Source organism: Hippocampus bargibanti, linkage group LG13 (genome assembly GCF_051943395.1).
Source record: "Hippocampus bargibanti isolate YZ-2025 linkage group LG13, ASM5194339v1, whole genome shotgun sequence".
In the NCBI taxonomy this organism is placed as follows: domain Eukaryota; kingdom Metazoa; phylum Chordata; class Actinopteri; order Syngnathiformes; family Syngnathidae; genus Hippocampus; species Hippocampus bargibanti.
Genome location: NC_142746.1, coordinates 508,147 through 532,670, shown reverse-complemented (window position 1 = coordinate 532,670; position 24,524 = coordinate 508,147). Strand labels below are relative to the sequence as shown.

General features: G+C 41.2%; 1 protein-coding gene across 1 annotated transcript in view; it reads right to left on the bottom strand.

Moving 5' to 3' along the window:
- Nucleotides 1–10,987: 10,987 nt before the first annotated feature.
- LOC148888887 (GDNF family receptor alpha-1-like) overlaps nt 10,988–24,524 on the bottom strand; it is a 52,987-nt gene continuing 39,450 nt past the window's right edge. Inside the window, exons 6-10 of the mRNA XM_089012602.1 lie at nt 22,001–22,110; nt 19,422–19,556; nt 18,149–18,327; nt 15,464–15,511; nt 10,988–13,003 (exon numbers count right to left, since the gene is read on the bottom strand). Of these exons, the coding sequence (XP_088868728.1) occupies nt 12,851–13,003; nt 15,464–15,511; nt 18,149–18,327; nt 19,422–19,556; nt 22,001–22,110 (625 nt within the window). The 3' untranslated portion in view covers nt 10,988–12,850. The remainder of the gene's footprint in view (nt 13,004–15,463; nt 15,512–18,148; nt 18,328–19,421; nt 19,557–22,000; nt 22,111–24,524) is intronic.

Sequence of the window (24,524 nt, the reverse complement as noted above, 5' to 3'; positions counted from 1 at the left end):
CTAAGGGTGTTTCTGTGTTGTCTAAGAACGTTCTCAGGCAATAGAAGAGGTTGAAAAACTTCTGTGGATTTGGAGTAACGAAAAGCAGCTAGCGGCGGACACTGTGAGTGAGGGTATTATTGCCGAGAAAGCACGGCAACTTCACTCGGATATCATCAAGAGGCAACAACAACAACGACCACCACAAAGGTCAATAAAACCACTTTATTAGACAGTACAGTTTATTTCTTACATGACAATACAAATAGCACATTTATTAGTCATACAATAAGGTATATTTTGTGTCGTTTTAAGGCTTATTTAGTAGAAATGCCGTTTCATGGGGACCTGGGAACGGATTAATGTCATTCTAATGGTTTCTTATGGGAAATAAATGTTTGGCAGATGAACATAGACACATTTTCTGGGAGCCAATTATCTTGGTGAGCTGAGGTATCACTGTATTGAATGATTGCACATGACAATAATAAAATGATGAAAGTCACGAGTAAAGACCATTTTAAAAATATGTCTTGTGGGACTCGGGCCGATCCGTGGCGATAAATCGCCAATTTGGCGTCGGCAAAGAGCGACCCACCCCTGCCGATCATCCTTTCGCACCGCCGTGTACTTTCTTTCATTCTTTGGCGTGAATACAACATGGCTGCCACCGTCCATTCTGGAGCTTTATTTGGAGCAAATATTGATATATTTCAAATATCCTAAATTCTATGAATCTGGAGTTATATGAGCGTGAAATGAGGGCAACGGTCCAAAATACAATGCACCGCGAATTGGGGAATGGCGCTCTACTCTACGTCGTATTTTCAATTCCCGAATCAATTTGTGAATGGCAGTGAATGAGTTAAAAAAATCTTCAGTCAAGTCCTTTTTTTAAAAATATGTTTTGGTGAACTCGGGCTTTCTGAGGTCATTTCCAAGTAGTTTTGGGACACTTCAGGTCATTTTTATTCAGTGACGTGCTGTGAGGTCATCACAGTCCGATTTACAAACATATGAACTCCACACAGTAGCTTATTCACCATTTGATTGGCAACGGTCAACGTGTTTTCTTTAAAATGTCATGTCTGCATTCTTTATACAAACTTTAGCATAGAAAGAAAAAGAATTAAAAAACATTATTATCGTGTTAGCTTTACTTATAAATGAAGTCCAAGTCTCTGTGTCTCGATGGAGGTCAGTGCCAGTGAAGAAAGTCGTCCTTGATCAGTCCTGTTCCGACTGTATGTTTTCAGTCTTTTGTGCTGAGAATGAGCGCTCCACTGATGCTGTAGTAGCTGGAACAGTGAGCACGAACTGGAGCAACTTTGTGGCTTCAGGAATAGTTTCAATGAGATCCTTCTTGGCCAAAAAGATGAGAAGATTTCCAGGAGATTGACATCCATCCCTGACCGTTTGTGAGCTGTATTATATGTCCGGTGTTGGTCTTCCTTTCATTATTATCTCATGCTTCGATTGAAAGTCCAGTCTAGAAAATGCTTTCAATTGAGATATGTAATCCTCCATTCTGAAAATAAGGCTAAACAACACGAAAAAAAATGACTGGATGGTTGCACTTCACTTGCTAACTGTTTACTGTAGATTGCTCTCACTCATTCTATTATTCTGCAGCCGTGGAGTGGCAAGAAGAATCTTTAATCACCAGCGCCCCCTGTCATGAGGCAGGAGAAATGTGTGCTTCACCTATGCACACAGTTTTGATCAAAATAAAATAAAATGTATATAATGTACAGTGACTGTACATTATAAACATCAGCTAAACTGTCGAAATTTAGTTCATATACTAAACGTGTTTGAACGCTTTAATAGCGATATGCAGAGGGACGGCAATGCGGCCTCACTGCAGAGCAAGCCAGCACAGTTAGCACAGTCATTGCGCAATCCATGGTGAGGCTCAGCCGGCTGCTGCCTCATCGAGAGTCTCTACTTAGTATTTGAACGCTAAATGTGAAAATTCAGCGATTTTGAAAAATGAACAAAAATGATGAAGTTAAATGGAAAAGAACGTTAAAGTACAAATCACTAAATAAATATAACTGTTTAATTTATTTTGTCATTTGATATTTCCATGATGACAGGTGAGGCACTGCCTCCCCTGACTGCACGTCACTGTTTTTATTGGTGTTTTGCATTTGACTCAAAATATCAGCCTGGGTGTTTTGGGCATTTTAGATGCTATAAAACAGTTTTCTGATGTCAGTTAGGAAACCAAAATATGGTGTCGCTTGTCGCGTGTTTACGGCGCCGTTGCGAGGGTTTTCGTGTAGATCATCACGCGGGAGCAAAACGGCGATGGCGAATATTTAGGAGGCGTGGGCGGGATCATGTTTGCAGTAAGATGCCAAGTTGACAAATGCACGTACAACTACACAACAGAAAAAAAAAAAGATTTGGAGACCTGTCGTGGTTGAAGAATGGACAGATGTCCGATCTTTGTGCTGCTTGCGTGCGCGTCAGCTGCGCAAACAAAATTAGCCATCCGCCCACTTTCTCCTTTGTGGGAGTTGACCAACAATCAAAGCAAATTTTGTATCCAACAACCTTTTGGAACTTTTGCTTCGAGTGGACGCAGGTGACTAAACACCAAGTTAAGGCAAATGTTTGCTAAAGTGCATCAAAAATAATGAAAAAGTTACAAACATACGGGCTAGCGTGTGTGTGTGTGTCTCTATTCATATGTGTGTGCATATATGTATATATATGTATATATATATATATATATATATATATATATATATATATATATATATATATATATATATATATATATATATATATATATATATATATATATATATGTATATATACGGTAAAGTCTCGTTATATCGATATTCAAGGGAGTCCGAAAAAATATCGATATAACCGGGACTATCGATATATCCGATATCGATATAACGAGACTTTACTGAGTATATATATATTGCTGTTCATTTAATGGAGTAATTAGAGTGTGATGTGTGACGCAATGTGCTTTTGTTGTGCAGTCAGTCATTTTTTGCGTTTTGCTTCATTGGAGTATTTTTCGTTCACCTTTTCTGCCCCTTTACAAAGCGATCGATATTTCCCCTGCCCGCCCCTCCCCTCCCATCATCTCCATCCTCATCCATCAATATTGAAGCCCGCGGCAGGAAAAAATTCATTCTCGCCGTCAGTTATTGTGTACGCGCGATAAACACGTTCGTCTTTCTCCTGCTAAATGAAAAAAAAAAAAATAATAATAATAATAATAATAATAAATTAAAAAAGGAAGAAGTAAAGGTGAGAGAATAATCCAAATGTTATTGTTGCTGTTTATAATAATACATTTTATTTCTTAGCGTCTTTCAAAACTCTCAAGGTCACTTTCCAGTCACAGGATAATGTTTTTCTGTGGGTGAGCAGCGGCAGCCACATGCGCCAGCGTTCACTCAACCCCGAAGTAACTCATATAGATAAAAAGCTAGCTAGTTAGCTCATGGTTCGCGAATAAATAGCGAATTCATCGCCAGATAGCCAACAGCTAGACAGCTTACAGCCAACCAGCTATAAAGCAAACAGCGAGCTAATGGATAGCTAATACATAGCCAGATAGCAAACAGCCAGTCAGCTAGACAGCTAACAGCTAGCCAAGGGATAGCTAATATATAGCTAATATTAGAAAAATAGACTTTACATCCTGACAGTCAAACTTGGGTTTTCGACCATAATCCGTTCCAGAAACCTGATTTTTAATCGAAAACCCAAACATTCCCCATGATAATCAATGTGAAATATTTTAATCCATTCCAAGAGGCCTCAACCAGAAACATATGCACGTTTTTTATTTTGTGTGTGTCATTTTCTTTCCTATGTACTTATGCGTATATTTATGGATGCCTTTGTTGAGTATTTGTTGATCCACTCTTGCATTTGCTGGAGACGAGGAAGGCGAAGAGGAAGAGGAAGAGGGGGGCGACGACGGTGTAAATTTGGTGTTTATCTGCTGCAGCATGTTGGATTGCACAGATCAAGATGCCACTTTGCACTCTAACACCCTCCCAGCCTTGGAGGGATTTTGTCTTGTTGTTTTTCCAGCCTCGAAAAGAAAACCTGAAATGAAATGGCCACGCCCCCCCCAAAACTCCTCCCCCTTCATAGCCATCATCAGGCTTCATAATAATAATACTCATAATAATAATAATAATAATAATACATTGCTGAAGAATCATGGCTCAAGAAACCTTTTCATCGATTTATTATTATTATTACAACAGACTTTTTTAACATTACATGATGTCATTTTAGCATTGCGTTAACGCCAGTCCAGCCGGACTCCAGGAATGACGTCTTGAATGGCATTTCCAAACACGACTTGCGTCTGTTTTTTCATTTGACGCAGCTTTTGTCGTCTTAACGTAAAAACAAAAAGAAGGAATCCGTGTAGTTTCCAAAGGGAGCCCGCCGTGTATTTTTCCAGACGCGGCACCAAAACCGCATCCGTCCCCCGCAAGATGGACGTTAACGGCGTAATCCGACCTGCTGTCTGACACTTTGACTTGCCATGAAAAGGAAATATGAAAAAAGACATTTCATCCCACCGCGGTGACGTTTCTGGGGACATTTTGGGGCCAACACACCTATTAACTCCTTCACTGCCAGACGCGCAATAATAATAATAATAAGAAGAAGAAGAAAGGAGTGTCAGCGCAGAGCGCCGATGCGTATGTGGAACTCTCGCGGCTTGGAATTGAAGCGGATTTATGTGGGGCAGGAGATGTGAGACAATCTCTTTTCGTCAATGGATGCTACAGCTGCGTGTTTGCTTTCAACATTTAGCTTGTAGTCGACGTGCACATTCCACCATGATGTCCCTGATCCACTGGTGAAGAGACGCTTTGATCCTCTCCTCTTTCACCTGGAACTGCTTCGTGTAACAAAGAGGGTACATAAAGTGCTTCAGAATGAAGCACTTTCTGTGTCTTTGTGTTCTCATGGTACTTGTCATGTAGTTTTTTTTGTTCTTTTGACTTCAAGACGGCGCCGCGCGAGTGGCTGCCTTTCCAGCAGCTCCTGTATTTTGTTTTTTCTACTTTCATTCCTTTCATCACTTTGCTGCTGTGAAATGTACATTTCTCCACTGCGAGACTAATAAAGGCAAAACCAATCCAATAATATAATAATAATAATAATAATAATAATAATAATAATAATAATAATAATAATAATAATAATAATAATCGCCTTTCAAAACTCTCAAGGTCACTTTACAGTCACAGGAAGTTTTTATCTGTGGGTGAGCAGCGGCGCTAGCGTTCACTCAACCCGGAAGTAACTTAAATCGATAGAAAGCTAGCTAGCTAGCCAATCAATAGCCAATAGATACCTAGCTAGATGGCCAGCCAGAGCTAATAGATAGCAAATGATAATAATAATAATAATAATAATAATAATAATAATAATAATAATAATGCTAGTAATAATACATTTCATTTATAAGCGCCTTTCAGACATGACGTCCACTCCAGTGCCAGGGTTTTTATCATTGTCACTTGAATTCCAGGACCCACACAATATTGATATTTAGGACTACATAAACATTCAATGCAGCGTTAGAAACCGTAGACTCTCATCTTTCATCAGAGTTAATTCCTAAATGATATTGGTCTGGAGTTATCTGAGCTTGAAATGGGGGCGGATGGACAAAATACAATACAATATATACATATTGGTTTATATAGCGCTTTAACAACAGCGGAAGCTGGAACAAAGCGCTAACATGGACAAAAGTCAAATTGTGCCCCCTTGTGAAAGAATTGCCATGGCCAGCGCTGCATCGGCACCCAAGCATAAAAAAAATACAACCAGAACAAATTCGGGAATGGAGCTCTACATCATATTTTCAATTCCGAAATAAATTCGTGAACAGGAAACGTCCACTTGGTGTGTGTGCGCGTCCAGGAAGTGTCATTGTGGTTAATTATCAGGTCTTTGCACGCGACCTTTGCGGCGTAGCCGAGCAGAAAGGTCGAACGTGATCAATAGTCGGGAAACATTAGCCGTAGCGTCGGATGTCGTAACGTGATCCGCCCCATCGAGTCCACATCGGTTGCCTGGAATATTGTCTCATTAACAACCACGTCCCACCACCGTCTCCAGAATTACCATTTTTCTCCAATTTAAAGGACAACCGACATCATTAATTTGTTTCCCAACTGACATCAGAAAAACATTTGAGAGCATTTAAAATAGTCCAAAACACGCAGGCTGATTTTTTTAGTCAAATTGAAAACACACCAATAAAAATGACTTCAAGTGTCCCAAACCTGCCACAAATTGAGCTCGGAACTGGGCAGATTCAGGTAGTCCCGCCCCCTTGTTCGTGACGTCGCTATTGGTCACACACTGCCTTGCTCCAGAATCAAAACAATGGCTTCAGAGAGTTCAGATTCGGAGAAGATGTTTTCTCGTTACTCCACTGCGAGACTAATAAAGGCAAATCCAATCCAATGTTTGACATTGATTAAAGAAGTCCTTCCGTATCAATTCGAGCCGTCTGGACTCCAATGTAGCGCCCAGAAAATGCTCAAGGTGGCGCACAAGCTGAGAATTTGTGTCAACGTACACCTTCTTTATGTGTGCAATTGGCTGCGACACACAACGATTCACCATCACGTCGTTTTCCTTCTAATTTGGCCATCAACATGATGTTTTCAGACCAAACAAAATACCCAGAATGCATTGTGTCACTTTCTTAGTCAGAGGCCTTCCCTCCGTGACGTCACTTCGGGCATCGTCATCAACTCGCTAATGAGACTTCCTAAATATTCAGCACGAGTCTTAAAAGGTCAAATCGAGTTATATTCGGTGCAACGAAAAAGTCAAGTGTGCATAATCGGAGCTGATGTTGATCTTTCATAAAAAAAGGCGGAACAAAAAAAGAAAAACGGCTGAGCAAGTTTATCGGACTTTTTGGTTTGAAGGTGTTTTAAAAGGCGGCCATTAGCAAGTTGCTAAGTGCTGCTTTTCTGCACATGAAAGACGAGCGATTTTAGCTGTAAGTGGACGCCTGGCAGCCACGCACGGCACTTGGCGCGTCAGCAAGAAAAGGAACCCCCCTCCCCCTGCCCCTTACATCCCATTGCTCCATAATGCTCCCTTTTATACCCCCCCCCCCCCCCCCCCCCCTCAGCCCTCAGTTGAGTGATGTCAAAGAAACAAGCAAGTTTGGTCGCTACCCTCATGTGTATCCACACAACAGTCGCCATTTTTTGGGCGGGGACGGGTCATTTTTAGTTTTATTCATATATATATACAGTGATACCTCATCTTACGAACTTAATTGCTTCCCAGAAAGTCTGTGTAAGGTGAAAAGTGTGTCTTCCAAACATTAATTTCCCATAGAAAACCATTAAAAATGAGAACTATCATTTCCCAGAACCCATAAAACATTTTCTACTAAATAAGCCTTAAAACTACACAAAATATACCTTATTTTATGTATATTTATTTATGTATATATTAATGTACTTGCTATTGTAACGAAATAAATAAACTGTACTGTATAATCAAGTGGTTTTATTGACCTTTGTGATGTTTGTTGATGTTGTTGCCTCTTGATGATATCTGAGTTGGCGTGCTTTCCCGGCGATAATACCCTCACTCACAGTGTCCCCCGCTAGCTGCTTTTCCTTACTCCAAATCAACAGAAGTTTTTAAACCTCTTCTATTGCCTGAGAACGTTCTTAGACAATACAGAAACACCCTTAGCCACAAGTAGCAATGGTCGACTGAGCATACTGGACTGGGACGCTAAGTCACACAAACGCACAACTTGTTGGTGTTTTTTGATGATCTCCTTCTTCTGCTCGACCGTCATTGTCTTTAAAGTCTTCTTAGGCTTAACACTTGCCTGTGGTGGGGTCTTTTTCGCTCCCATAATAGCAAAAGTACTCCACTGAATAGAAAACCACGTCTGCACTCAAAGGGGTGGTGGTGACGAAAACTAGTCCGGCAGCCACGGTGGCGCTGTGTGGTTTGGTCCGTCCGCCGGAAACTAGTTCGTATGCCAAGATTAAATTTGCTAAGGGAAAAGAAGAAGATATTCTCGCAAATTTGATGTTCGTAAGGCGAAAAGTTCGTGAGCTAAAGTGTTCGTAAGCTAAGGTATCACTGTACAATACGTATTGGTTTAAATAGCGGTTTAACAACAGCTGAAGCTGGAACAAAGCGCTAACATGGAAAAAAATGGAAATGCTGGAAGAGAAAAATACCAGGCGCCTGAGCAGCGCTTTATCGGCATCCTAGCAAGAAAAAAAAAACAAGGGGAAATGGCACTCTACGTCACATTTTCAAATCCGTGAATGAGTTAAATTCTTTGGGAAGTTTCTCATTGTTCAACTTCACATTTTAGCAAAGTCACAAGGTCAAAGGTGATTTGGGTTAAGAAACGTTTTTTCTTCAATTTGTCTTTATTGGTTTTGTACAAGAGATTGGACATTTCACACAAGCGAAGACAAAGGCGGGAAGCCGAAGAAGTAGGAGAAGAAGACTCGCCATCTTTTCTCTTGCTCGTTCAAAAAAACAACAACAAAAAACATGGGTGACGCCATCTTGAAACACCCGAACGCCACTCGCCTTCTTCTCGTTAGCATTCATATTCGGATCCAAGTTTGAAAAACAAGCCTTCATTCATTTCAAACGCATCCAAAAACAGAAAATTAAACAATCAAAATGTAGAAAAATAAGATTCTTTTTTTTTTTTGTCTCCAAAAACGGAAAGTAAACATATTTAAGCAACATCGTAAACGAATGTGCGTGTATACAGGTAACATCCAACTTACGACCGAGTTCCCTTCCGACCAAATGGTCGTAAGTCAAAATGGTGGGAAGTCGAAATCCATTCAAAATGTTGAATAGAGACTCGGAACCCCCCCCCCCCCCCCATGGTGCCATCACACGGTCGATTGCTGTGCGAGAATGAGAAGCCTGCTGGCTGGCCAAAATTGTCGGACGCGTTGCCGGCCTGCTAGCGCGTTGCGGCACCAGGCGTAGAATTAAATTTTTAAAAATAGGGTCTGGAGGTCGTAGTCGTAGGTAAGGGTGGTCGTAAGTCGGGCTGGTACTAATTCGGATGTTCCCTGTATCAGAAGAATAAGAAGTACAACTGGATTTACACGGATATCATCTCTTTTGTTTTGTTCACAAATGCCAAAAATATACATGAGTGTATACCCTCCGTACAAAACAAGAATCGTTCCTGTCAAGCGAGTTGACGAAAGAATCCGAAAAAGTCCCGAAAAATGAAATCGATTTCAGCATTTGCGTTAACAAACACGCCTTTCCAAAACAGCTTTTCGGGTCCTAAACTTTATGATACTTGGGCTTTCTCAGCACTGTCATCAAGTGGTGCTGAACAAATGGTAGCATAGCGAGATGCGGGCTAGCCGCTCGCGTGGCTAGCCGACTTGTTTTTTTTTTCCGAAATAAAAACAAAACAAAATGTATTGGCATGATTTCAGTAGCATGACTCGTGCTGTTGTTTTTATCATCACAACGCCAAGAATGTCTCCTTTACCATATCTTGGATTAGCAAAGTTTAGCTTAGCGGGAGTCATTGTAACAAACAGCTAGCTAACCAGGCGGCTACTTTTCAACAAAATGTCGGAATGTATTATTTAAAATAACGTTGTGATAGTACTCACCGTTAACATGAATGGTTTTCCGTTCCTCGTGATTGGTAAAAATCGATCGGAATGAAAGTCAACTTGCCGGTCCAGAGGCGAAGTTACTGCTAGCTAGCCTGCACACGGCCCACAAGCTTCCACACTTGCTATCTGCAATCTACTTCTCGCAGAATTATATTGACATGGGGCTTGTTAAAACGTCACTGACATTCGACTGTTTCATCGATGGAATTGTTTCATTGCTAATTAGAATCAGAACATTTTCTCTCCTCAAAGGCGAATGCTCCGGTGCATTCAATCTTGTGTACTCGTTGGGCTCATTTAAAGGGGCATTTGCCTGGTTCAACATGACGGCCAGTATCATCCAATCTCGTCAAGTCTCGTTATATCGATATCGGTTGTAATACTGCTTATCACGATACTATTTTCATTTCCCGTGCACATTCCGAGTCTTTTTATGTATAATTAGTTCCGTTTAGTACGATTCATGGTTATTACGATAATCCGGTTACGATGGTGCTCTTTTTTATCTCCCGCCGGCCATTTTGCTATATTTATATCGATACAAAAGCAGCTTAAGGTGAATTGATATTTGCTTCGGGGTTTCTATACAGTACCACCATTATCAAAATCTGTATCGGTCGTGCCGTTTTGTCACGTGGCTTGGTCAAGTGACTTGATCGCGTGGTAGAAAATGGCGTCTGCTACACTGCGCAAGGTATGGGAGCTGGTCACGTGACTTGCTCACGTGACCAGCGCAGTGTAGCAGATGCCATTTTCTACCAGCTTCCGTGTTTTGAATTGTCATACGCGAACACAATAAAAAAGGCGTAGCAGAGGTTATATCAAGTACTGTTGTTCAACACCAATTGAAACCATGAGGAAACGTAAGAATTGTGATCTCGGAACGAAGTACAAGGCAATAATGGCTGTCGAGGAGAATCCGACAAGGAGCAAATCCTCCATCGCGAAAGAGTTCGACGTGCCGCAGAATACTTTGCAAAAACGTTGCAGTTTTCGTTTTCCATACATATATTTCATTGCGTTGTATTCGGATATCTTTATCGCTTGCAACAATCACTGTTTTTCATATGTTTGTACATGCTGGCGTCCGTGTTTTCTCTCGTGTGTATAGAACAACGTGAGGATTTTGCATTGGTTGTATTTTCGAAAGGAAATAGTCATTAAAAAAGTGTCAAGACGTTTTTATTTAATGCATGTTTAAGTTTTCACTTCACTACTGTCCAAAAAGCATGCGAGGTACGCAATCCATGAACCCAATGAGAAAATGACATGCCATATCAAAAATCCCCCATTTACGTATTCGCGTCCCCCCCCCCCCCCTTTTTTTTTAATGCAGTTCGGCGCAGCACGGATATATCGATAGTACGGTTATATCGACATTTTTTCTGACTCCCGAGAATATCGATATAACGAGACTTTACTGCATTTAGTTTTATCGGCCATATGCAATCATCAAAAGAGCCATATATGGCTCGCGAGCCATAGGTTCCCGACCCCTGATATAAAGTTTGCTAGCTATACGGCCTCCAAAGTGCCCGCCAACGAGGTTTGTGAATGTTCTTTGCGCTCCTGTAACGAAACATTTGATTTCATCGCTAACAGTTGGTGGTTTCTTTGGGAAGCCACGGCAGCTGACCTCATGAGGCTAATGTGCCATCGGCGCTAAAACGCAATGTCTCGTGGAAGGGATCGATCTTATTCCGAAGTAAAAAAAAAAAAAAAAAAAAAGTAAACAACTGAAACGTCGTTCTTGACAATATTTTTCACGCTATGATGAAAAGTCATTTGAAAAAAAAGTGTATAATTTCTAATCCAGAGCCAAAATCAGGCAAAAATGGCTTCTTCAAATGTTATTCTGACTTTTCAGGAATCTTGAGACTTTTTGGTGGGTCAAAAATGGCTTCTTGGGTGCCATTTTTAAATGTTGAGTGTGTACCATAAAATTAGCCAATAAAGATTTCTGGGAATGTTCCTAAAATGGCGACTTGTTAGTTGCCATTTTGTCTTAATATTTGTATTTACAATGATACCTCATTTTACGAACGCTTTAGCTCACCAACGTTTCGCTTTATGAACATTAAATTCGTGAGAATACAATCCTGGCATACCAACTAGTTTTCGGCGGACGAAACACCCGCTCTCTGAGTACAGACGTGGTTGGTTATCGAGTGGAGTTCTTTTGCTATTATGGGACCACCACAGGCTAGTGTTTAGCCGAAGAGGACACAAAAGAAAATGGCGGTCAAGCAGAAGACGGAGGACATGGAAAAACACCAACGAGGTGTGCGTTTGTGTGACTTAGCGTCCCAGTACCAGCATGCTAAATCGACCATTGCTACGTGTGGCTAATGGTGTTTCTGCGTTGTCTAAGCAACGGTCTCAGGCAATAGAAGTCGTTGAAAAACTTGTTGATTTGGATGAATGAAAAGCAGCTAGCAGGGGACAGTGTGAGTGAGGGTATTATCGCCGAGCCAGCACGGCAACTTCACACGGATATCATCAAGAGGCAACTACATCGACGACCATCACAAAGGTCAATCAAAGCACTTGATTATACAGTACAGTTTATTTCTTTCATTACAACACCAGAGCACATTTATTAGACATAAAATAAGGTGTATTTTGTGTAGTTGTAAGGCTTATTTAGTAGAAAATGATGTTTTATGTGGACCTTTTTAATGGTTTCCAATGGGAACTTAATGTTTGGAATACACACTTTTTGACGTACACACACTTTCTGGGAACCAATTAAGTTCGGAATCTGAGGTATCATTGTAGTTGCAAGTTTGTATAATTATTTTGCCTTTTTTCCCAATTTGGGGCTTTTGAGGATTGTGCCCTTTCCGTGACGTCCTCCTGATTTGTGAAATCGGCCACATAAACATTCTCCTTCTGTTGAAACGACTCAACTGGAAGGCTTTCCAAACCGGTTCATTAGCATCAATGATGACCGATTAGAATTGTTGTTTTTAGTACATGGCGTCAAGACATCGGAAGTGTTGATTTCCGATATTTCTTGAACAAGTAAAACTTACCGATCCATCAAGTCAACCGCAGCCCAAAGTGACAAGAATGTAAAACAACAACAACAAAAAAAAAAAGAAAGAACTTTCACACAGTGCGGAAAAAAAATAAAATAATTTCATGTTGTTTTGTGTGTGCAGTCGGCCGCTTCAGCCTGGAGGCTACAAGTTGTGCCATGAAGTGGGAAAATGGCGGGCGCAGTACCACAGCCACAGCAGCGGGGGCAGCAGAGAGGTCGTCCCGGAAGGTAGGCGGCGGATGCCCGAATTTCTCACAATGGCGTTGGACGTACTCGGACCGTCCATCTGCGGGTCCTGAGCGCCAAACAACAAAGTATGCTAACGTCAAATATTTAGTCACTTTTAACTCATTCACTGACATCCACAAATTTATTCTGGAATTAAAAATATAATAATAATAATAATAATACATTTCATTTCTAAGCGCCTTTACAGTCACAAAATAAGTTTTGTCTGTGGGTGAGCAGCGGCAGCCACACACGCCAGCGTTCGCTCAACTCAAATTGATAGAAAGCTAGCCAGCTAGCTAATAGATAACTCATAGATAGTTAGCTGGATAATTGAATAACTCAAATAGGTAGTAAGTTAGCTAGCCAGCTAGATAGCTAATAGTTGGACAGCTAGATAGCAAATAGACAGCAAATACGTAGCTACCTAGGTAGCCAGCTAAATAGCTATTTAGGTAGTCACAGAAAAAAAATCAGTTGGTGAGCAGTGGCAGCCACCAGCGTTCACTCAACCCTGTATAACAAATAGATAGAAAGTTAGCTCGCTTTAAACCGGACCACATCTGCCAATTATTGGAAATTTGCCTTAATACTAAATTTTTTCAATTTAGGGTGAAATTTTATAAACAAATTCATGGTTGTGCTATGGGCTCACCAGTTTCACCCATAGTGGCTAATCTGTACATGGAAGAGATGGAGAAACAGGCCCTCACATCCTTCCCGGGGACAAAACCTAGACACTGGTTTAGATATGTGGACGATACTTTTGTCATAATTAAGAAACAAGAAATTCAATCCTTCACAGATCATCTCAACTCTGTAGACTTCAACATTAAATTTACTCGTGAGGACATTCAAGAGAACCAACTAGTCTTCTTGGATTGTAAAGTAATTATGAAAGAGGACAGAGCACTAAAAACAGAAGTCTTTAGGAAGGCTACGCACACTGACCAATACTTACTTTTTGACTCTAACCACCCTTTACAACATAAACTAGGAGTTATCAGAATCCTCCAGCATAGGGCTAAACTAATACCAACTAGCGCTGAAGGTAGAGAAAAGGAGTCAAAACATATCAGGAGAGCACTCACTAACTGTGGGTACCCTCAGTGGTCATTCAACAAATGTCAGAAAGAAAGAATAGCGAATGAAACCAATAATTCTCAAGATACAAAAAGGAGAGGAGTAGCAGTACCTTACATTGCAGGAGTTTCTGAAAAATTACTGAGTCCTTTAGCGAATACATCGTCCTTCCCGAATTTGTTTGTTCTTTTTTGTGCTATATAAGCCAATATGTATGTTTTGCATTGTATTTCAGACAGCCGCCCTCATTTCAAGGTCAGATAACTTCAGACCCATATCAATTATTATTATTATTATTTTTTTATGATGAAAGAAGAGAAGTTTAAGGTTTCTTACGCTGCACTGAATGTTGATGTCATCCTAAAACTCACTAAATGACAAAAACCCTGGCACTGGAGTGGAGACATTTTTGCGCATCGTCTGGCAGTCATTGAGTTAATCATTGTTTGTGTTCGTTCGGCTACGTGAACTCATTTACTGTCATTCACAAATTTATTCGAGAATTGAAAATATGACGTAGAGCGTCAATACCGAATTTATTCACTTTTTGTTTTTTAATGCTGCGGTGCCGGTCAAGCACTGGCCATGGCCTCTGGCAATGTTAGTGCTTTCTTTCAGCTTCAACTGTTAAAGCGCTACAGAAACCAGTATGTATGTATTGCATTGTATTTTCAACATATGCCCCCATTTCAAGCTCAGATAACTGCAGACCCATATCACTTTTTTTCTGATGAAAGAAGATATTGTCAGGTTTCTGACGCTGCATTGAATGTTGATCTAGTCCTAAAACGTAATATTCTGCGGGTCCTAGAATTCAAGTGACAATGACAAAAACCCTGGCACTGGAGTGGACATTTTTGTACGTCTGGCAGTGAATGAGTTAAAAACAGCTAATTTTTCATACGGCGCTCAAAAGGAAACGAGCGACTTCCACTTGTTTGTTTTGCGTGTCGCAAAAGTCGACTTGCACGTCAACTGGTTGTTCTCGGTCATGCAAGTTGCGATAAATAAAGCCGCCGACGACGCCCGCCGGCGGCCTTACTCGATGCTAACGACGCCAAAAATGACTTCATCCGCTTTGACGGCGCGCTGCTGCATCAAAAGGTTGTTTTGATTAACGCTAAATGCCACGGAAGAAAGCTCAGCGCTTGCGCATGTGTGTGTGTGTGTGTGCTAGCGTAAGCTAATAAAGCTGCGAGCTAACAGGCAAGGTCATCTGTGGCTAGGCACTCTGAAATGTCACCGATGCTACTACTCTGACATTTGCTGTGAACCTGCCTGGAAGGATGTCCACATAGTGGGCGGAGTCATGGCAGGTCATGTGACACCTTAGCTTTATGAGCACATTTGACTTCCAAGAGGGTTTGATGAGCAAAAACTCAGCACGAGCGCAATTTCCCAGAGAATGAATGAATGAATGAATGAATGAAGGAAGGCAACTCACCACGCAGAAGACGCTGTCGGCGCTGGAGTTGGATTTCAACTTCTGAGCCTGTTGAAAAAAATATGACAATTATAATTAAAATAGTAGTCAGCAGCTACGACACTTCCTGGGTTTCACTTCCTGTGAATCAGCGCACTACAGTGAGCTAGTTTTGAATGTTTTCATTTAATAATAATAATAATAATAATAATAATTCAAAACTCGCAAGGTCACTTTACAGTCACAGGATAAGTTTTTCTGTGGGTGAGCAGCAGCAGTCACACGCGCCAACGTTCACTCACTAACTCAAATAGATAGAAAGCTATCTAGCTAGCTAGCCAGCTAGATAGCTGGTGTACTATGTATATACAATACAAATCGACAAAATATTAACCACCGTAAATCAGGCAAACCTGCACCATAAAATAATAAACAGACCATAATAGAAAGCAGCACAATGAATTCCGAACTGTTTTGTGGCAATCTCATCCGCTAATAGTTAGCTAATAGCTTCAATGACTTCAAGATGGCGCCGCGAGAGTAGCTGGCTTTTCAGCAGCTCATGTATTTTGTTTTTCTACTTCTTTCTTTCCTCTCCTATTCTTTTCATAACTTTGCTACTATGAAATGTAAATGTCTCCAGTGCGAAACTAATAATGGTAAATCCAATTCAATCCAATCCAATTTGAACATTTACTCCACAGAATAAAGTCAAAAGATCCGCCATTTTCTTTCTCTCTGTTGTAAAGATGATCAAACATGAAAGGACTGAGTTTTGTAAAAAAAAAAAAAGCCAATAAAATAAATGAAATACACATTCCAAAGCCGTGACTGTAATTCATATCTTTATATTCGATGTATATTTAACATTCGTTGGCCCATTAATTGGTTAGCGGAATTAGTTCTGACAGAATTGGCATCGGCCTAAAAAAATCAAATTGGTTGTCGAGTCTCAGTACTCAACCCTCCCAACTAAAAAAAACAAACGATCTTCACGTGACTTCTTAGCTGGCTATCTATTTGCTATCTATTAGCTGTCCGGCTAGCTACCTAGCTAGGTATCTGGCTATTTATTAGCTACATGGCTATCTAGCTACTTAGCTAACTGTCTACCTGGCTATTTATTAGCTGTCTGTTAGCTAGCTAGCCTTCTATCTATTTGAGTTGCTTCCAGGTTGAGTGAATGCTGCCGCATGTGGCTGCCGCTGCTCACCCGCGGAAAATCGATTTTGTGATTGTAAAGTGACCTTGAGAAATGAAATGGATTATTATTATTATTATTATTTCCAATTCAAAGAACAAAACAAACAAAGAGGACACGTGTTCCTGCCTTGCGTTTGCAATAATACCTGGATGAGGCCAAAAGTCACATTAGCATACAGCACATTTCCATACGAAGCGCAACGTCAAGCCCACGGGCGACGTCTGCGTACAAGCGTACAAGCGTTAGCTGACGTAGAAGAAATTCGGACGGCCTTTTCCATTTGAATTGTGCTCAAGCTGTTTCAATTGCGCAATCAAAGGTGACAGGAAATGCCCTGGCCCATTATATATTTAGAAAGTATCGAGCTAGCTATCCATCCATCCATCAGCTAGCTAGCTAGTTAGCTAGCTAGGTAGCTAGATGGATCGATAGCTGGCTAGGTAGCTTGCAAGGCTAACTAGATAGTTGTCATTGTGTTATTTGTTATTTAGTTTTTTTGTTCTTTTCACTTCAAGACGGCGCCGCGAGAGTGGCTGCCTTTCCAGCAGCTCCTGTATTTTGTTTTTCTACTTTCATTTCTTTCATAACTTTGCTGCCGTGAAATGTACATTTCTCCACTGCCTGACTAATAAAGGCAAACCAATCCAATCCAAGCTAGGTAGGTAGATAGATAGATGGTTAATTAGGTAGCTCGGTAGCTAGATGGTTAGTTTGCTAGCCAGGTAGCTAGGTGTCTAGATCCTAGCTAGGTGTTAAGTTAGCTAGCTAGGTAGCTAGATGCTTAATTAGCTAGATAGGTAGCTATGTGTCTAGTTTGCTAGCTAGATGTTTAGTTAGCTAGCTAGGTAGGTAGATGGTTAATTAGATAGCTAGGTAGCCAGGTGTCTAGTTTGCTAGCTAGGTGTTCAGTTAGCTAGCTAGGTAAGTAGATAGATGTTAATTAGCTAGCTATGTAGCTTGGTGTCTACTTTGCTAGCTAGGTAGCTAGATGGTTAATTAACTAGCTCGGTAGCAAGATTATTAATTACAGTAAAGTCTCGTTATATCGATATCGGATATATCGATAGTCCCGTTTATATCGATATTTTTTCGGACTCCCGAGAATATCGATATAACGAGACTTTACTGTATCTAGCTAGTTAGCTATACAGTTAGTTTGCTAGCTAGGTAACTCGGTGTCTAGTTTGCTTGCTAGGTAGCTTGGTATCTAGTTTGCTAGCTAGGTAGCTGTCATATCTATCTATCTGTCTGTCTAGCTACCTAGCTAGTTAGCTAACAAGATGGTTAATTAGCTAGGTAGCTAGCGAATTATTTTTTTTCAGGCCAGATTGTTGTGCATTTGTGTGATCACAAAGGGGACATCAGTGACAGACTTCCTGCCCGCGGGCACGATTGCCACTCGCCGCGGCTCCGTTTCATCAGCTGCGCAGGCCCGATTCCCGCCGGCGGGAACGGCGCTACTCCACACTCGAGGACGGACAATCGGACGGACAGACGAGCACCTGCAGACTCCCGCAGAAGTGGTCGATTCCCGAGTCACTGTCGATGTGGTTGTCTACGTTGTTACGCTTGCGTTGGTGCGGCGACGTCGCGGCGGTGGCGGTGGTGCTTTCCTGGACGGGGCCAATGGGGGGCCACACGACCATGTCCGTGCCGTTCCCAAACGCCTGGATGGCCTTGCCTGTCCATGTAGGTGAGATAGAGGTCAGGTCAGAGGAGCTATTTAGCATTTGTGTAAAAAAAAAAAAAAAAAAAAAAACTGTCATTCCTGAGCCGGACTGTAAATTTCCCAGTGTGTCCGAACACATCATAACGCTTTGATTTTTCAAACACAATCAGAAGCATTAAAAAAAATGGCGGCAAACTCCAAGACGCCATTTTTTTTCCCGGAGCCGAGTGCCGTGAATCCAAGCGGCTGACTTGAAGCGTCAATCAGGACCTCGTTTGGGACGTCCCCGTTAGGAAATAATAGTTGATGGCGTCGATTGCGAAAGCACGCCTCGCTGTTGACCTTCCGGGACCTTTGCCAAAATGGCCACCAGAGAAAAAAAATAATAATGTCGCCGCCTTTTATATAATAATAATAATAATAATAATAATAATAATAATAAAATAAATGAGGAATAAGCGGTACGGAAAATGAGATGAGATGAGATAATAATAATAATACATTTCATTTCTAAGCGCCTTTCAAAACTCTCAAGGTCACTTTACAGTCACAGTATTGTTTTTCTGCGGGTGAGCAGCGGCAGCCACATGCGCCAGCCTTCAATCAACCCGGAATAACTCATTGATAGTTAGCTAGCTATCTAATAGATAACTAATAGATAGCGAACTAGCTAGCTAGTTAGATAGCGCATAGATATCAAACAGATAGCTAGCTAAGTAGCCAGCTAGCTAGTTAGATAGCGAATAGATAGCAAATATATCAATAGCTAAGTAGCCAGCTAGCTAGTTAGATAGCGAATAGATAGCAAATAGATAAAAAATAGCTAGCTAGCTAGGTTTTAACTTCAAGAGGGCGGCGCAAGTGTCGCTGCCTTTACAGCAGCTCATATATTTTGTTTTTCTACTTCTTCCTTTCCTCTTAATGTTATCACTTTCCTGTTTATTATTCTGCCCCTTGTGTTCGCAAATAATGATCTCCATTGAAGCCACTTTCAAACTCTCGTCTTCTTTAGCAAATGGCTGACGCGCAGATAAAAAGGGCCCCGATTATCCCGAGCGCATGATCGCACGTCGTCGGGCCCGTTTGGCCGCACGCTTGGCACTCACGCAGGCAAACGTTGTCGGCGAAGAAGGTGGCCATCTTGTCGCATTCGTCTTTGCTGTTGCCGCTGTTGCTGCAGTGGCAGTACGGCGACACGCTGATCTTGGGGGAGCGAAGGTAGTTGGGGGTCATCACCGTGCCTGCCGACAAATGGGGGCCAAAGGGGGCCATGTATTCCATTCATTGCATTCATGGGGAGATGATTCATGACAAAATTAGCTCAAAGCAACATTTAATGGCAACCCGTTTCAATTGCCCAAACATCCATTACCGTATTTTCAAGGACTCAACTCGGTAGACATCAACATGAAATTTACTCGCGAGGACATTAAAGAGAACCAACTAGCCTTTTTGGATTGTAAAGTACAGTAAAGTCTCGTTATATCGATATTCTCGGGATCGACTCGATATATATCAATAAATATCGATATAATATCGATATAACCGGACTATCGATATATCCGATCCTGCGGCATGGAAATTTTCTCCTTGCGTTCATAGAAATAGTATCGTAATAAGCAGTACTATCGATATAACAGATATCGATATAACCAGACTTTACTGTGATTATAAAAGAGGACAGAGCGCAAAAAAAAGGAATCTTTAGGAAGGCTGCGCACACTGACCAAGACTTACTTTTCAATTCGAACCATCCGCAGAGATTTTATTACAACAAAAGGCGCGAGTCCGATGATTCCGCGGACGCAGAATAAAACGCGACAAAAGAAGGCGGGCGGGGCGATCCGTCCAGCACATTCGCGATCACCAAAGCACCAAACTAACACTGCTAACAATCACCTCGGCAAAGCAAACTCTTGAACTTGCCAGCACAAGACACAGCGAGGCGTCGTAATCATGTCACTAGTGAGGTGACAGCGACTCGTTGAAATGTCCCGCAATCGGTGATGAGGGGATCAACACGCACACAAAGGTTTAATTTTCATAATTGTGACGTTTGTAAACCGAAAAGTTTGTAAGGTAAGGTGTTCGTAAGCTGAGGTCTCACTGTATAATATATACATATAATAGTTGTCGAAATATAATATATAAATATAGAAAACTTTCACATATATAACATATAAATATATTAAAGTTTTCCAAATATAATATATAAATACATCAGTTTTCCAAATATCATCTAGAGATATATCAGTTTTCCAAATATAATACAAATATATTAGTTTCCAAATATAATATACACATGTATTAATTTTCCAAATATAATATACAAATATATTAGTTTCCAAATATAATATACACATGTATTAGTTTTCCAAATATAATATACAAATATATTCATGTTTTCCAAATATATAAATATAGAAAATGTTTCCAAATATAATATACAAATATATGTTTTCCAAATGCAATATAGAAATAGATCGGTTTCCAAATATAATATATATGTATGTAAAAGCTTTCCAAATATAATATATACATACATTCAAGTTATCCTAATCTAATATCTACAGTAAAATGTGTCCAAATATAAGACATCCACATGAATAGGCGCTACAGTAGAGGCTGGGGTTGCTCACTATTTCTTCTATGGGGATGCTGAAAATTACAAGACCTGTTGTGGCACGATATGATTTCACATCTAAGACGCGGGATCAAGACAATTAAGGCTTTTTTTTTGTGCCTTAGACACCAAAAAATACAGTCGTTTCCTAGCCCAAAAGTCATTGACAGTGACAAACGGGGTGGCAAAATTCATCTTTCGCTCCACTATTTGTTCTTCCTCCCTCTATTTTGTGGCCCTTAGGTGGTACCTTTCGGACAAAGACACTCAAGCAAGGCTGATTTGTGCAGAAAGGGACTCCTAAAATGGATTCTTACCACCCCAAAAGAAAAAAAGAACAAAATATGTGTGTGTGTGTGTGTGTGTGTGTGTGTGTGTGTGTGTGTGTGTGTGTGTGTGTGTGTGTGTGTGTGTGTGTGTGTGCGTGTGTGTGTGTGTGTGTGTGTGTGTGTGTGTGTGCTTGGTGACAACAGCGCTGTAAGTGCATTGATACTGTTGGAGGGCAGAGGCAGGCCAGAACCAGTAAATTGCTTCAGTTAGTGATCCCCCCCCCCCCCCCAAAAAAAAAGACGGCTCCCCGCCACTGGCCTCGATCCAAAACCTTGAGCCTTTTGTCTCTGGGGGTGCGGGGGAGTACAGGGGGGGACACCACAAAGACTTGGTGAGACTGCACTTGTTTGTCAGGGGAGGGGTGAGCGAGGGGTTAATGAGGGCGGGGGAGCATGTGCGAGTATGTGTGTGAGGGGCGACGAGTTCACAAAGTTGAGAGGGCTCTTATCTGCTTCTCGGGCTTACATCCTCCTTTAATTCGTTCCGAGCTCGCAACTCAATTTTCTGGCTCATCCAAATCACTCTTCCCCATTGCAATCAACTGAAATGACATCAATCCGTTCCAGGCCCCTCCTCCCCCCAAAAAACACACAGATTCATAACGTGTTTTAAACAGGGGTTAGTTCAAAGCCGTACGGCTAAAAACATCCGTGGTAGCAATTTTACGGCTAACATGCTAATGCTAAAGAACCAAAGTAATAGCTTCCTCCGAGTAGGAAAGCGACAACTCACCGATGAGGCCTGAATAAGCCAGCAAACAGTCTGCGTAGTTTTCCTTCAGGCAACCCGATCGCGAGCGCGGTTCCGACTGGCAGTTGGCGAAGAAGTCGGCTAGACGCGACCTGAAACGTGGCCAAAAATGATCAGCAGGTTATTTGCCGAGATACATTTAGCTAGATCTATATCCATCCTCTATCTATATCTGGATCTATTTACTGTATATATCTACATCTATCTATATACCTGTGTATCTATATCTGATCCATATCCATCTATATATATATATCCATATCTACATTATATCTATATCTATATCTATACGTATTTATCCATATACCTGTATATCTATATCCATCTATATTTATATCTACATATACGTATATTTATATCTATAGATGTCCATATACATATATCTATATATGTCCATATAACTGTCTATCTATCTATCTATATATATATATCTATATCTATCTATCTATCTATATCTATATCTATATATATATATATATATATATATATATATATCTATATATATATATATCTATATATATATATATATATATATATATATATATATATATATATATATATATATATATATATATATATATATATATACAGTAAAGTCTCGTTATATCGATATTCTCGGGAGTCGGAAAAAATATCGATATAACCGGACTATCAATATATCCGATCCTGCGGCATGTAAATTTTCTCCTTGCGTTCATAGAAATAGTATCGTAATCAGCAGTACTATCGATATACCCGACATCGATATAACGAGACTTTACTGTATATACAAAATCCACCCTTCACAAAGCAACCAGTTTCTCTCTCACCATTGACAGTTCAAGCGTGTCCCCCTCCCCTCAGGTCAATAGCCTGGGTGTCATCCTCGATAGCTCACTATCTTTTCACTCCCATATAAATAACATGACTCGGTCTGCATATTTCCACCTCCGCAATATCAATGGTCTCCGTCCCTCTCTCACCCCTCACACCTCTGCTATCCTCGTCCACAGTCTCGTCACCTCCCGTATCGATTATTGTAATTTACTTCTTTTAGGGGGCAATCAAAAATGTCTCCATAAACTCCAACTAGTCCAAAATTCCACAACCCGGATCATCACAAAAAAACCCTCATTTCACCACATCACTTCTATCCTCCAACAGCTCCACTGGCTCCGTATTGAATTCAAGATACTTCTGTTTACATTTAAAGCCATCCATAACCTTGCCCCTCCCTATCTGTCTGACCCAATTCAAATCTCCGTTCCCTCTCGGGCCCTCAGATCCTCTTCCTCCCTCCACCTCTATATGCCCTCTGCCCGTCTCACAACAATGGGATGCAGAGCTTTCAGCCGCTCCGCTCCCAAACTCTGGAACTCACTTCCAGAAAGGCGCTTGTAAATTAAATGTATTATATACAGTGGTACCTCGGTTCTCGACCATAATCCGTTCCGGGACCCTGTTCGAAAAGCGATTTGTTCGAACACCAAAACCACCTCTTTGCTCCTGTCACTTGCGAGTTGACAGGGGGGCGAGGGGGCTGCCTCTCCCGGTCGTTCTCCACCTGCTGTCAATTCACTAATCACGGACACAGGGCATTTATACGGTTCGCGATCACCTCGCCAATGCCGGATAATTGACTCAACTCACCACCGTAGCTGGACTCTTCCTTCGATGCGCGAGTGTATCCGGTCCGAGTTATTTTCCCCGCGTCCCGTAAATTGATGTCATCTTACGGGATTGCATCATTTTGCACCCTGTGCCATTTGCTTTTTGGCGTAGTAAGCGGGTCGGATCACCCCCTGCCTTCTTACTCGCCGTGTTTTCTTTTATTTGTGAATAAACATCCTGCTTGGTTAGTATGTGTCTGTTTTGGGATGCCAAACATTCCACTACGTTCCGACGAGTCAGCTGCCGTCACTCTCGCTACGGATGACTCGGCTACAGGATGTTCTTTTCTCTTCAAATATCTATCCAATGACACTTGCTCTCACTCCCAAAGTCACATCACTAGATTTCACAGCCTCCTTTTCTTTAATATCGTACTGATCGTAGATTTCGCCATGCTGTATTCCCTAGCCAGATCAGACACTCGCACACCTCCTTCATATTTTGCGATGATTTCTTTCTTAAATGCAATAGTTGTACGCACTACTTTTCTTTTGTCACTTGTAGCAGCACTTACTTTCTTTGGAAGCATGATTAGGGGCTAAAACTCTTCGTACACCTATATTAAACGCTAGAGCAAAACGCAGCACGTCCGCAAGCGACAACAGTTGGTCACGGAGAGAGCGATACACCCGTACGCCGCTCAGCACCCCACCCTCGCGTACGCACTCACGCGCCGAACCGGCGTTCGAACTACAAAGGAAGAATATCTCGAATATTTTGTTCGAACTGTGAGCCATTCGAGAACCGAGGCACCACTATCTATCTATCTATCTATCTATCTATCTATCTATCTATCTATCTATCTATCTATCTATCTATCTATCTATCTATCTATCTATCTATCTATCTATCTATC